The sequence below is a fragment of the Notolabrus celidotus genome, chromosome 22, assembly GCF_009762535.1.
Source record: "Notolabrus celidotus isolate fNotCel1 chromosome 22, fNotCel1.pri, whole genome shotgun sequence".
Lineage (NCBI taxonomy): Eukaryota > Metazoa > Chordata > Actinopteri > Labriformes > Labridae > Notolabrus > Notolabrus celidotus.
Genome location: NC_048293.1, coordinates 18153676 through 18167925, shown reverse-complemented (window position 1 = coordinate 18167925; position 14250 = coordinate 18153676). Strand labels below are relative to the sequence as shown.

The 14250-nt window shown below is 39.8% G+C and overlaps 2 protein-coding genes across 2 annotated transcripts; both read left to right on the top strand.

Moving 5' to 3' along the window:
- Positions 1–2168: 2168 nt before the first annotated feature.
- On the top strand, positions 2169–6770 carry LOC117806295 (alcohol dehydrogenase 1-like). Its single transcript, XM_034675168.1, has 10 exons — positions 2169–2218; positions 2637–2707; positions 3946–4047; positions 4285–4426; positions 4589–4676; positions 4840–5059; positions 5233–5493; positions 5659–5791; positions 6113–6251; positions 6349–6770. Exons 2-10 carry the CDS (start codon positions 2690–2692, stop codon positions 6380–6382), a joined length of 1137 nt encoding a protein of 378 aa, XP_034531059.1. The 5' UTR covers positions 2169–2218; positions 2637–2689; the 3' UTR covers positions 6383–6770.
- Positions 6771–8398: 1628 nt separating this feature from the next.
- LOC117806294 (alcohol dehydrogenase 1-like) lies at positions 8399–14250 on the top strand. The gene is made up of 9 exons (XM_034675166.1): positions 8399–8510; positions 10345–10446; positions 10838–10979; positions 11103–11190; positions 11350–11569; positions 11792–12052; positions 12212–12344; positions 13597–13735; positions 13833–14250. The coding sequence occupies exons 1-9, from the start codon at positions 8493–8495 to the stop codon at positions 13864–13866; spliced, it is 1137 nt and encodes a 378-aa protein (XP_034531057.1). The 5' UTR covers positions 8399–8492; the 3' UTR covers positions 13867–14250.

Sequence of the window (14250 nt, the reverse complement as noted above, 5' to 3'; positions counted from 1 at the left end):
CTTTTCTGAATCGCTGTCATTTTTTTAAGACTGTCTTTATAAAAATTGAGAGACGCTGGCCTGGAGCAGAGAGCACATCCTGGATCTTCATCCCACCACTGATGAAGATTGCGAGGAGTTACAGACAGGACTCAGTCTGATCTCATCTTAATCCACCATGAGCAGAGCACTTTGCAGAATTTAGCAAGTTACTGTGGCAAGGACAAACTTCCTTTAACAGGCAGAAACCTCCAGCAGGACCAGACTCATGTTAGACACACATCTGCTGAGACCGCGTTGAGGGAGATGAAGAGAGACAGACGAGTACCTAGAAACTGCTAAATAAGTATATCATTGGCATATTAACAAATACATGATTTTTAGTTTAACATTTGATAATTGGATATCATTAATTGGTATGTTGTGATGTTTTAGAACAGCCAGTTCCAAAAACAGTCAATAAATGATTACTTTTCATTTCATAGGGCAAAGCAGTCCTATATTTGGATGTTCACTTAACAATAGTGCTATGGTTTGTACCAAAGTATTTTTACTGGACCCAAATTGCAAATCACAGACAGGGTTAAAGGTTGTGACAGATGGATTTATTGAGAGCAGGCTGTTAGAGGCGGTTGAGAGACATTGGATATGGCTGAGGCTCGGTGGAGGGAGGCACCAGAGACAAAAAATAGCAAAAATTAGCAAAATGTCAGGGACAGGACAAAGCAACAGGTAAGACAAAATGGTAACAATACGGCAGCAAGTTGGGAGAAGACCGGAGCTTATAAATAGCAGTTACTCAAGAGTAGATGGATGTCAGGTGAGTGCAGAGCCCAGTGCCTGGTGACCACGCCCAGACTCTGAGAAGGAGACCAGGGAACAAAAAAAACAAATTCAAATCACACAGCAGGGAAACAGACTTCAAACATTAAATACAAATCCAAATCATGACAAATTGCTTACCAATAAAAGCAAATCTGACAAATTACTATATGACATACTCAAAGACTCAAATATACACTATATTACCAAAAGTATTCGCTCACCCATCCAAATGATCAGAATCAGGTGTCCTAATCACTTGGCCTGGCCACAGGTGTATAAAATCAAGCACCTAGGCATGCAGACTGTTTTTACAAACATTTGTGAAAGAATGGGCCGCTCTCAGGAGCTCAGTGAATTCCAGCGTGGAACTGTCATAGGATGCCACCTGTGCAACAAATCCAGTCGTGAAATTTCCTCGCTCCTAAATATTCCACAGTCAACTGTCAGCTTTATTATAAGAAAATGGAAGAGTTTGGGAACAACAGCAACTCAGCCACGAAGTGGTAGGCCATGTAAACTGACGGAGAGGGGTCAGCGGATGCTGAGGCGCATAGTGCAAAGAGGTCGCCGACTTTCTGCACAGTCAGTTGCTACAGAGCTCCAAACTTCATGTGGCCTTCAGATTAGCCCAAGTACAGTACGCAGAGAGCTTCATGGAATGGGTTTCCATGGCCGAGCAGCTGCATCCAAGCCATACATCACCAAGTGCAATGCAAAGCATCGGATGCAGTGGTGTAAAGCACGCCGCCACTGGACCATAGAGCAGTGGAGACGCGTTCTCTGGAGTGATGAATCACGCTTTTCCATCTGGCAATCTGATGGATGAGTCTGGGTTTGGAGGTTGCCAGGAGAACGGTACATTTCGGACTGCATTGTGCCAAGTGTGAAATTTTGTGGAGGAGGAATTATGGTGTGGGGTTGTTTTTCAGGAGCTGGGCTTGGCCCCTTAGTTCCAGTGAAAGGAACTTTGAATGCCTCAGGATACCAAACCATTTTGGACAATTCCATGCTCCCAACCTTGTGGGAACTGTTTGGAGCGGGCCCCTTCCTCTTCCAACATGACTGTGCACCAATGCACACAGCAAGGTCCATAAAGACATGGATGACAGAGTCTGGTGTGGATGAACTTGACTGACCTGCACAGAGTCCTGACCTGAACCCGATAGAACACCTTTGGGATGAATTAGAGCGGAGACTGAGAGCCAGGCCTTCTCGACCAACATCAGTGTGTGACCTCACCAATGTGCTTTTGGAAGAATGGTCAAAAATTCCTATAAACACACTCCTCAACCTTGTGGACAGCCTTCCCAGAAGAGTTGAAGCTGTAATAGCTGCAAAAGGTGGACCGACATCATATTGAATCCTATGGGTTAGGAATGGGATGGCACTTATGTTCATATGTGAGTCAAGGCAGGTGAGCGAATACTTTTGGTAATATAGTGTATATTGTTTTAATCACTTAATTGTCCTGAACATGTGATGCTTCATGTGGATGGCTACTGAAACTGACTAAGATAGGCAAAGCTCCACCAAGCATACATCCCAGTTTTTATTATTACCAGAGCTAAACTCTGCTCTTTTCTTTCCTTAATTTTAGTTCTGTAAGCATATGGATAAAAGCAAAGCTGATAAAATACATTGCAAAAAACTCAAAGACTCAAATATTCATGGGGAGGACTGGATTTTTTTCCATCACAATATATAATGAACATTATGTTCTATCACATCATGTGACTTAAACAAGTCTCTGCCCATCCAAACTTTTATGCAGCTGTTTTCTGTTCCAGCAGTATTTAAACATCAAGTCAAAGTTCTCCCTCCTCTCTCTTCAGTCCTGCAGGTCTTTAGCAACTCATCCCTCATTTAACTCATCTCTGCTGGAAACATGGCAACAGCTGGTAAGGTAGGTACATGATTCAATAAGGGAGTACTTTTTTACAAGTGTGGTGCTTTTACCAGAATTCTCAAGTTTCATAAGTACGATCAAACAGAACACAATAGATCATAAAACAATGCATGGTTCACTGTGCTATACTTCTTTTTTGCAATATTGAAAGTCATCACTATGTTTTTTATTTGACTACATTTAATGTGTGTTGGTGATGTTATTTCAGTGGTCTCAGTATGGATTGTAATATTCCATACCGGGCTTATACTTGGTACAAAAAATATTGCCTTGCTCTCATGTGCAGTTTGTGTGTTTGTGTGTTATATGCATGTTCATGTTCTTCTGCAGATGTTTTCAATAACAGATGTATTCAATGTCTCAGCTGTATAAATTAGCATTACACTTCTGTTGTGTTGCTGTCTATTTGCAGCGCGTTTTTCTAATGTATTGCGTTGTGGTCTTTGCATCGCGTTTTCTAAATGCTGCGCATGTGTTGTCAAATTGATGAAGAGGTTTTCTTAATTTTCTTGTGTTTTGTCTTTTTGCATGAGTTTTCTTAAGTTGCAGTGCTGTGAGCTCTCAGGGCCACCGTACCTCTCTGTGCCAGTTGAGATGTTATCTGTGATTATCTGTTTTATTCTAAATAAAATGTGTTAAATTCTTTATATGTGTTGCTTCAACTACATTTCAACTCATTTTGCTTCAGCGTATGTGTTACCTAAGGGATACATGTGTTACACTTTACAATAAGGGTCCAAAAAGCATTCACTAATGCTTAATTATGGTTAAGTAATGCTTATGAGGCAGTTTAGCATTTATAATGTGTTACTTAAGTGATGCATGTGTTACACTTTACAATAAGGGTCCAGAAAGCATTCACTAATGGTTAACTAATTAAGTTTTGTAACTTTTATTAATGCTTAATAATGTATTAATTAACTCTGAGCAGTGGACATTAATTAACTGCTTATTAATGTATTAACTAATGTGTTAGTTAATGTTAGGTAATACATTATAATGATTATTAAACTATTATTAAACTGTTAATTAATGCTTAATAATGCATTAACTAACGCTAATTAAGGGACCCTTATTGTAAAGTGTTACCTGCATTTTTCATTTAAGCACACAAATACACCTCTGGACATTAGCAGACCAATGTCCCAGAAATCATTACACAAAATAACAAAGCAACAGTACAACCGTGGCAACATCTCGTGATATCAGACTGAAGTAGTGTCACTGCCATTTAGGTCATCAAGTGCAAGGCAGCAGTGGCCTGGGAACCCAACAAGCCTCTCGTGATGGAGGAGATTGAGGTCGCCCCACCCATGGCCAATGAGATCCGCATCAAGGTGAGAGATGTCTGCTTTAAAGGCTTGCATCTGCACGGACATCATGTTGAACTTTAAGCATGTTACTAAAGGAAGGAATTAATTATAAATTCAGGCTTAAGTCTTCTGGTCCTGGGTCAGAAGACTTGTACTCAAATTTTGCTCCTACCCAGCCATAACTCACCTCTTAAGCCTCATGAGGGGTTTTTCTCAGGCTTGGTACACTTACCCTACATTTTACTCACTGTCTGGGTTCAGGTTGTAGCAACTGGGGTGTGCCACACCGACCTGTATCATCTGTTTGAGAGCATGCACAAGGATGGCTTCCCTGTGGTCCTTGGTCATGAGGGAGCTGGCATTGTAGAGAGCGTTGGGCCTGGTGTCACAGAATTCAAAACAGGTCAGTAAAAGCTCAAAAAGTCAACAGCTCATGTTCTTCCTCTGTCTGACATTATGGTAAAAATGTTTTCTGAATCAAAGTCAATTTGTGTGGGTGTCATGTTGGTTTTTTTTATGTTGCCATGAAATAATTATACACTTTCATATCATTTTTTAAATCCAGGGGACACTGTGATTCCTCTGTCCATCTCCCAGTGTAGAGAGTGTCGCTTCTGTAAAAACCCAAAAACCAACCAGTGTGAAAAAGGATGGTGAACACATGTTTCCTTCATCCCTTAAATGTATTCATCCGTTGCGTTTCAATAAGGTCTTAATGCCTATTGATGGTAACTTCACATTGTATTTACTCTGTTTCTAGCAATGCAATCATTCCGTCATTGGATACATTTTGATTTAAATTCATTCTCTATTCAGGATTGCTGATCGCCACAGTGTGATGTCTGCAGAAGAGTCCAGGTTTACCTGTAAGGGTCAGAAGTTGTTGCAGTTTACGGGAACTAGCACTTTCTCTGAGTACACAGTGATAAACCAGATCGCTGTGGCCAAGATTGATCCAGCTGCCCCTCTGGACAAAGTGTGTCTCCTTGGGTGTGGGATCTGCACTGGTTTTGGAGCAGCAGTTAATACTGCCAAGGTTTGTATGTTTAGCTGTAAGGGATGGTACCATGTGTACTTTTAAAGAATAATACCTTCTGTTATAAATTCATCCCACATCAGCATATTCAAGGTCAAACATCTCAAATAACACACAGTAACCACATGTGACCCCAAAGTATTAAAATGATCTGAACTTCTGCTTCATTTTAGGTTGAACCGGGCTCCACATGTGCTGTGTTTGGCCTGGGAGCTGTGGGTTTGGCTGCAGTCATGGGCTGCCATTTTGCAGGAGCCAAGAAAATTATTGCTGTTGACATCAACCCAGATAAGTTTGAGAAGGCCAAGGTGTTTGGTGCCACAGATTTTGTGAATCCAAAGGATCACAGTAAACCCATCAGCGAAGTTCTGTCTGAGATGACCAACGGAGGAGTGGACTACTCCATGGAATGTGTCGGGAATGTGGAAGTCATGGTAGGAAGTCAAAGAGATTGGTCTAAAAGTATGTTTTACACAGACTACAGCTGAGGAGGGCTGAATATATCTAAGATGTATTCTGAAGAACATTTACTCAAGTGCACTGGTGATTTGAACAATGTGGTTGCAAACCCACTGACCTTATGCTGTTTGTCCATCTAGCGTAGTGCTTTGGAATCTTGTGTGAAAGGCTGGGGTGTCAGTGTGATTGTCGGCTGGACAGACTTGTTCGAAGTTGCTACACGACCCATACAGCTGATAGCTGGACGCACATGGAAAGGCTCCTTGCTTGGAGGTGAGATTCAGTCACTCAAACTTGATCATACACGACAGGTTAACACAATAAGACGTTTATGTTACTTCATGGTCACGTTGCCATTTAGCATTTTGATTAATCGCAAGTTTCCAGTTAAGGCCGACATTTTCTTTTAGTTGTCTGGAAAGCAAAATAATTTCTCCTTATTCATATGGCTTGTTGGTAACTAATGTTGGTAGCTACTGAAGCCATATGGCTTAGAGATTATGAAATCCATTTATCAGTAAAGCCTCTGCTGTGACATTCTGTTTTCTTGAGTCCTGCTATGATTTCATGAGATGCATGTTCTCTGTGACTCAGGGTTTAAGAGTAAGGATGGCGTACCTAAGATGGTTAAAGCCTACATGGACAAGAAGGTGAAGCTGGATGAGTTCATCACTCACAACATGCCGTTGGCTCAGGTCAATGATGCAATTGAACTGATGAAGCATGGCAAATGGTACACTTACGTTCCTCAATCAAGTCCATTATTTAAGATTTACAACCAGCTACACATAAAGAGCCCTCTAATTTCTCTTCTGCTTTTGTTTCCACAGCATTCGGACAGTCCTGAAGGTTTCCCCACAATGAGAACATGGTGCTCATTTTAATGATGCCAAAACCTTTTTATGACCCGCAGCTGTGTTGAACCATAAAACACCGGCAGCACAACACACTTATTAATGAAGTCTTTCAAATTATGAACACGGCAAATTCCTGACCTTGAAGAACAAACAATATCCAGTGAATGATGCTAATATGTGATATTGAGGATCATGTACTGACACTGTTTTAATATGAGCAGATGGGATTTTATCGCTTCCTTATTTGTGTTCTGTTTCTGTTGTGATGTGTTCAAGTGTCCAAGAACTCCCATGTACTCACACCATCTTTGTTTTACGACTGTTTGCTCAACTTGACATGCAATGTAGACATCATATAAAAAAATCCAAAGAAGAATAAACATCGTTAAATATCACCAAAGTACATGGAGTTTCTGTTTCCACTTAGGAGCTAAGCCTACAGGTACACCTAAACATACTGATTGTATCACAAAAGCTAGCTAAGGACTATTTTGTACGATCTGTATTTCACAGAATAAACACTTTGATGCTGTCTCTAAATCCGTATTTCAGACTACACTGTTTTTTTTTTAAATCATATAAAGTCAAGATCATAAAGTATATTTCATTGCATTAATATGTTTCTCTCAAATCAAAGGGACTGGTAAGATTTGCTTTACATTGTCAATGTGGATTTAACAGCTGTTTTGAAATGCCAAACAATGGCATTTAAAATAAACTTAAATATTGTTAATTGTGATTAACTGATTAAAATTCAGAGATAAATCATAATGAAAAAATAAAAGATTTGATAGCGTGACACATATTAATCAACACAACTTCAAGTTCAGCAACCCTTTGCTCTAGAGCAAAGGTAACCTTATAGGTAACCTTAGGTAACCTTCATCAGTTGTGTTTTTTCTGTTCTTCTGCTCTTCTGCCTGTCACAAAGCACACCATCAAATCTAAAGTTTCACCCATAGATAGTGTTCCAGTCCCTATATTTCAGGCTTACGGTAAATCAAGTTTAGAAGACAGTGATGGAAAGTAAGTCCTTCCTTAAATACATTTGCTTAGGTTTTGTTCTTAAATTTGAGGTCCCTGCTCCTGAGTTCTTCACTTGTCCTTTAGAGGGGTGTATTTGACTATTTATTCCACTTCAATGACAGACTTTGTTAGTGGTTATGTAACAGAAAAATATACTGCACTGAATAGTGTTAGTAGTGTAATATTACAGATTAACTTTTAAGGAATGAGTAAAACCAGGACTGAAGGCAGCACTGAACTGCCAGTCAACAGCCGTATTAGTCTGAAGTACAAGGCTATAATACTGATGATGTGCACCCTGCTGCTCAATCTTGCCTTCCCAATAGAAAATAAGCAATCACATAAAAAAAGGAAAAATAAGGAAAAGATGGCAGCGTTTGACTTGCACAAATAAGGACATAAGGAACCTTTCAAACCAAATGCAGTAGTCTGCAGTTGTCTCACTCTATCTGTCAGCATACATTGATCACAAAATCTTGTTTTCCACAGTGGCTAATGTCAATTTCATAATCCTTATTAGTCCCCGATGATACACACTTGCAGTCAAGTAATCCTGTGCAGAAGCTACCAGCCTTTAAGTCTTACATGGCACAGTTTAAAACACAGGGAATTTGCAAGGATATATTATAATGCTGTCCAAAACCTGCATGATCTTACACTGCCTAAACAGTCAGTGCCCTTTAATTCTGGAATTCAACTCCTAAGTCAATTGTTTTAAAGGTAATGCATATTGTGCAATATGCTGCAGTGGCTCTGTGAAAGAATGATTCAACTTTTTGACAGTTGTAATAAGTCATGACTTCCATTTCACAGAACACCAGTCCTAAACATGTCACGTTTCCTCTGGATGGGATGAATTTAGATATATGTTCTTCAATCACTTCATTAAATTTGTGTGCTATCATATCATGTCCCTGAAAAATTGATGACTTGATGAAAAAACTCCAAGTCTCTGCCCATCCAAACTTTTACGCAACTGTTTTCTCTTTCAGCAGTATTTAAACATCAAGTCAAAGTTCTCCCTCCTCTCTCTTCAGTCCTGCAGCTCTTTAACAACTCATCCCTCGTTTTAACTCGTCTCTGCTGGGAAAATGGCAACAGCTGGTAAGGTAGGTACATGATTCAATACGGGAGTACTTTTTTTTACAAATGTGGTGCTTTTACCAGTATTTTCAAGTTTCATAAGTATGATCAAACAGAACACAAAAGATCAGAAAAAAATGCATGTTTCACCGCATTATACTTTTTTATAGCACTACTTATATTTGATGTGTGATGATGTTATTTCGGCTGTTTAAGTATGGATTGTAATTGTCCATACTAATCTTATACTTGGTACAAAAAAAACGAGTGCAGTTTGTGTTCCTTTGTTGTTTGCATGTTCATATTTCTCATAAAAACTCTTTTTCGCTGAACATTTTGCTGATATAAAATAAAATGACTTTATTCTTATTAGCTTTTTGTCTTTCTTCCTCCCTGACTCAGTGAAATACTGTGTCCTATTGTTGCTTGTAACTGTCCAGACAGTGTTGTGCAACTGTGTATATTGGCAAAGATGAGGGACTGGTAGGCCAAAAAAGATAATGGAGGAAGCCAAAGAATTTACAGGAAAAAAACAAGAACTCTTCAATGCAAAACAGATGTTTTCAGATCATTTTTGATAACAGATTTATTCAATGTCTCAGCTGTATACATTTGTATTAAACTCTATATTTCTTCCAGATACCTTATATGGACCTTAAATAATTGCTTTGATATTTGCTTTTCAGAAACAGCTGTATTTGATAAACAGAATCCACTGAACTTACCATCATGATAACAAAGTGCAATGAATCAGTGAGACCCATGTGTTTGCTTGGATAATAGCTTGTATGGACACATCTAAGTCAATTTGTTGCCTCTTGATGAGTTTTCATGTTGACATCACAACACAAGTTTGATTTCTTTCTTTCTTTCATTCTTTCTTTCTTTCTTTCTTTCTTTCTTTTAGTTTTGCTTGAAAGAGTGCAAAGACCATACAAGTGCTAGCCATTAAAAAGGACTTTAGTAAAGTAGTGTTGGAGAACAATAATCAGTCGAAGTTATCAGGTAGCCTATAATCTAAACATGCGTTACACAAACAGATCACGCTTTTAGCTTAATGATAGCTCCAAACACTGTTCAAAGATTAAGTCTATTCTTCAGTGGGTTGGCTCTTTTCCAACCAGGGTGCTGTTACGGCTTGAGCAAAGGACTAGGACCCAAATGCAGAGTACAGGGAAAAAGTATTTATTAAGCAAAAACCAAGGTTCAACAAAAAGCGCCTTGCGGGTAAAAACAACTGAGAAAAAGTACAAAACTAGGAGTAACACAAAATCCCCCAAAAGGGGAAAAAGGTTCTATCAAAAACTCACAAACAAAAACTAGGAATCAATCCTCTGGAAACAACTCGAGATAAGTAAACAGAAAAGCGTGGCTTGACTCTCCTCAGGAGCAAGGCTACAACGGGACATGGAGCATGCGGCTAGAGGAATAATCTGGCACTGGAGGAGTGTTTGGTGGTGGCTTAAGAAGCCAGTGCTGATGAGCAGATCAGGGACAGGTGTGCCTGATGAGCCTCACTGCTGAGGAGACCGGCCCCGCCCCTACCCATGCAACCTGCAGGCAGAGAGAGAGAGGGTTAGGGCAAATCACACAACAAATCAGGACCATAACAGGTGCTTTGCCGAATGTCTGCACGTCTCTCTCCTGCCTCTTCCTGTTTCTTGTCACTTTCTCGTTTCAAACAAATGCAAAAATGCCCCAAACATGCCCCCTGGTCTTTTCCACCAGGCTTATGAAAATGCATTTTTAATTTAAGCACACAAATACACTTCAGAAATCATTACACAAAATAACAATGCAACAGTACAACCGTGGCAACATCTTGTGATATAAGACTGAAGTAGTGTCACTGTGATTTAGGTCATCAAGTGCAAGGCAGCAGTGGCCTGGGAACCCAACAAGCCTCTCGTGATGGAGGAGATTGAGGTCGCCCCACCCCAGGCCAATGAGATCCGCATCAAGGTGAGAGATATCTGCTAATGTTTCCCCACACACTGACAAAAAAACACCTTTGAAGGGAGGCATCCGGGACTTGCGCTATACTAACTTAATTTGATGAGCTAATGTGAAAAGAGATTTTAAAACAAAACTTCTGAACCTACCAAATGTATTTAATTTTAAACCAAATTGCTCCTGTCCCTGAATATTGCTTAGTTTCTACTTTTGTTAGTCTTAGTGATCCAACATCAGACTTAATAATATTTTCATCTCAAAGCACATAAATGCATCAAGTTGTTCTTGTCATTGCGCCAATGTTTCTACAGATCCACATGTACACTACATTAGATTCTCTTAAGATAGCGGCATACCTGACCACTAATGAACATTATTTTCACTCATTGTCTGGGAGCAGGTTGTAGCAACTGGGGTGTGCCACACAGACCTGTATCATCTGTTTGAGAGCATGCACAAGGATGGCTTCCCTGCAGTCCTTGGTCATGAGGGAGCTGGCATCGTAGAGAGCGTTGGGCCTGGAGTCACAGAATTCAAAACAGGTTAGTAAAAGCTCAAAAAGTCAACTGATTCATTCGTATAATATATTATGTTCTTCCCCTGTCTGATGTTATGGTAGAAATGTTTGCTCTCTAAATTAAAGTAAATGTATTTTGTAATTTCAGGAGACACTGTGATTCCTCTGTTCCTCTCCCAGTGTAGAGAGTGTCGCTTCTGTAAAAGCTCAAAGACTAACCAGTGTGAAAAAGGATGGTGAGCACACATTTCCATCTCTTGATTATTTTATCCATTGAGTTTCAGGAAGGGCTTAACGCCAATTGATGGTAACTTGAAATGTGATGTACTTTATCTCTAGCAATGCAATCATTCCGTCATTGGATGCATTTTGATTTTAATTCATTCTCTGTTCAGGGTTGCTGACCGCTACGATGTGATGGCATCAACAGAGACAAGGTTTACCTGTAAGGGTAAGAAGCTGCTGCAGTTCATGGGAACTAGCACCTTCTCTGAGTACACAGTGGTAAACCAGATCGCTGTGGCTAAGATTGATCCAGCTGCCCCTCTGGACAAAGTGTGTCTCCTTGGGTGTGGGATCTGCACAGGTTTTGGAGCAGCAGTTAATACTGCTAAGGTCTGTATGTTTAGCTATAAGTGATGGTCCAACTTGTATTTTGAAAGAATTCCTCCCATATCAGTCTATTAGAGGTCATACATCTGAAATTACACACAGTAACCACATGTGACCCCAATGTATGAAAAGAGATCTGAACTTGATATGTCATATCAATGTCATATGGATCAAAAAAAAGTCTAACTTTGTGTACTAAGTGCAAAAAAATCTGCTTCATTTTAGGTTGAACCGGGCTCCACATGTGCTGTGTTTGGCCTGGGAGCTGTGGGTTTGGCTGCAGTCATGGGCTGCCATGTTGCAGGAGCCAAGAAAATTATTGCTGTTGACATCAACCCAGATAAGTTTGAGAAGGCCAAGGTGTTTGGTGCCACAGATTTCGTGAATCCAAAGGATCACAGTAAACCCGTCAGCCAAGTTCTGTCTGAGATGACCAACGGAGGAGTGGACTACTCCATGGAATGTGTCGGGAACGTGGGAGTCATGGTAGGGCGTCAAAGAGATTGGTCTAAATATATGTTGTATTGAGATGTATTCTCTAGAGTAATATTATGTAACTACAAAAGCAAACATTTTCTCAAGAGCACTGATGATTTGAACAATGTGGTTGCAAGCCCACTGACCTTGTGCTGTTTGCTCGTCCAGCGCAGTGCCTTGGAATCGTGTGTGAAAGGCTGGGGTGTCAGTGTGATTGTCGGCTGGACAGACTTGTACGACTTTTCTGCACGACCCATACAGCTGATAGCTGGACGCACATGGAAGGGCTCTGTGTTTGGAGGTGAGATTCAGTCAATCACAAAGCACATATTTTGATATTGATATTGGTCACGTTGCCATTTATTATTTTGACTCATAGCTATTTTGAAGACTTTTCAACCTTCAAAGATTAACATTCATCATTTCTTAAGAGATACTTTTCATGCTCCAACAGCCAGTGTCAGATGAAGTGATATACTAATGTTCCCTCCAATGGCTTTAAAATAAATGCCCACCCAAGGGGTTAACCACAGAAGACTTACTGCATATATGGGCACAAGCCTTAGTCTGCATACATTTTAAGCCCATTTAACCCAGATTCAACAATGGTAGCCAACAATGATTCAACAAGTTTGAACAGGAAACTTGTCCAATATTGGCAAATCTTATCAAGTAATGCCAGCTGTTATAAAATCCAGTCAAAATCCTGCCAGAAAGACTCTTTTGGTCCCCAAAATATTTGTTTGATATTTAATATTTAATCATATTTAATCTAGTCGAGTATATCAGATGAGGAGCACAACTAACAATAACACAAAGTGTACAAAACCTCAGAGCTGCTTATGATGTTCCCTATCACGGGTAAAAATTCTAGCCTTTTGGGCTAAACTCAACAAGCACACTATTGTTGACAAAATTTACATTAAAACTGACAGTAAAAATGTGGCCTTCAATTCTCTCTTAAAAAAGAAAAGAAATGGGCTCCTCATCATGACCTCACTACCCAAACCTTATTTCATCCAGACCTGTGAAACCTTTCATTTGTTTTTCTCATTGCAAAGCAATACCACAGGTGGTTATTCCATCACATCAGTGCCTATTTGTCTACATGAGTTTGTTATGTGTGTTTGCTTGCGACAAGTGTAAAGGATTAGTGTGAAGTTTCTCCCCTTGTGGCAACTTAGCTGGCAACCACGATAGACCATGACCGCCATCCCCAATTCTTTTGGTTTAGTATAAATCTGCTTCTATTTGCTAAACCAACTATGCTGAAATCATCCATGAAAGGTTGCTGTTCTGTGACTAACATTGTGTGTAACCAGTAGAAAGGTAGTTAAGCCAAGAAGGTTTCAGTTAAGGCCTGCATTCATCCTGATATACAGTAGCCTATACGGCTTGTTAGTAGCTGCTGAAACCACATGGCTTAGAGATAATGAAACCAGTCAAATCTATCTGTGATAGTTGCCCAAAAGCTTTACGCAAGTTTCTGCAGAGTTTCAATGAGGAGGCTTTCCTGCTATGATTTCATGAGATGCATGTTCTCTGTGACTCAGGGTTTAAGAGTAAGGATGGCGTACCTCAGATGGTTAAAGCCTACATGGACAAGAAGGTGAAGCTGGATGAGTTCATCACTCACAACATGGCGTTGGCTCAGGTCAATGATGCAATTGAACTGATGAAGCATGGCAAATGGTATACTTACAATCCTACCTGAAGTTCATTATTTAAGATTTACAACCAGCTACACATAAAGAGCTCTCTAAATTCTCTTCTGCTTTTGTTTCCACAGCATTCGGACAGTCCTGAAGGTTTCCCCACAATGAGAAGATTGTGCTCATTTTAATGATGCTAAAACCTTTTTATGACCCGCAGCTATGTTTCACTATAATACACCAGCAGCACAACACACTTATTAATGAAGTCTTTCAAACTATGAGCATGGTAAATTCCTGACCTTGAAGAACAAACAATATCCAGTGAACGATGCAAAAATGTGATATTGAGGATTATGTACTGACACTGTGGTTTGATACGAACAGATGGGATTCATGACTTCCTTATTTGTGATGTGCTCAAGCGTCCACAAACTCTCATGTACTCACACCAGCTTTGTTATATCAATGTTTGCTCAACCTGATATGTGGAATGTGGAAATAATTAAAAAAATGAAACTGAAAATAAACTTTATGATATTATGATAGCATAAA

What these genes read in the sequence shown, in the direction of transcription:
- LOC117806294 (XM_034675166.1), top strand. An exon ending in GAAGGGCTCTGTGTTTGGAG is followed by an intron (nt 12,345 to 13,596) that starts GTGAGATTCAGT and finishes TCTGTGACTCAG; the next exon opens with GGTTTAAGAGTAAGGATGGC. An exon ending in CTGATGAAGCATGGCAAATG is followed by an intron (nt 13,736 to 13,832) that starts GTATACTTACAA and finishes TTGTTTCCACAG; the next exon opens with CATTCGGACAGTCCTGAAGG.
- LOC117806295 (XM_034675168.1), top strand. An exon ending in CCAATGAGATCCGCATCAAG is followed by an intron (nt 4,048 to 4,284) that starts GTGAGAGATGTC and finishes GTCTGGGTTCAG; the next exon opens with GTTGTAGCAACTGGGGTGTG. An exon ending in GAAAGGCTCCTTGCTTGGAG is followed by an intron (nt 5,792 to 6,112) that starts GTGAGATTCAGT and finishes TCTGTGACTCAG; the next exon opens with GGTTTAAGAGTAAGGATGGC.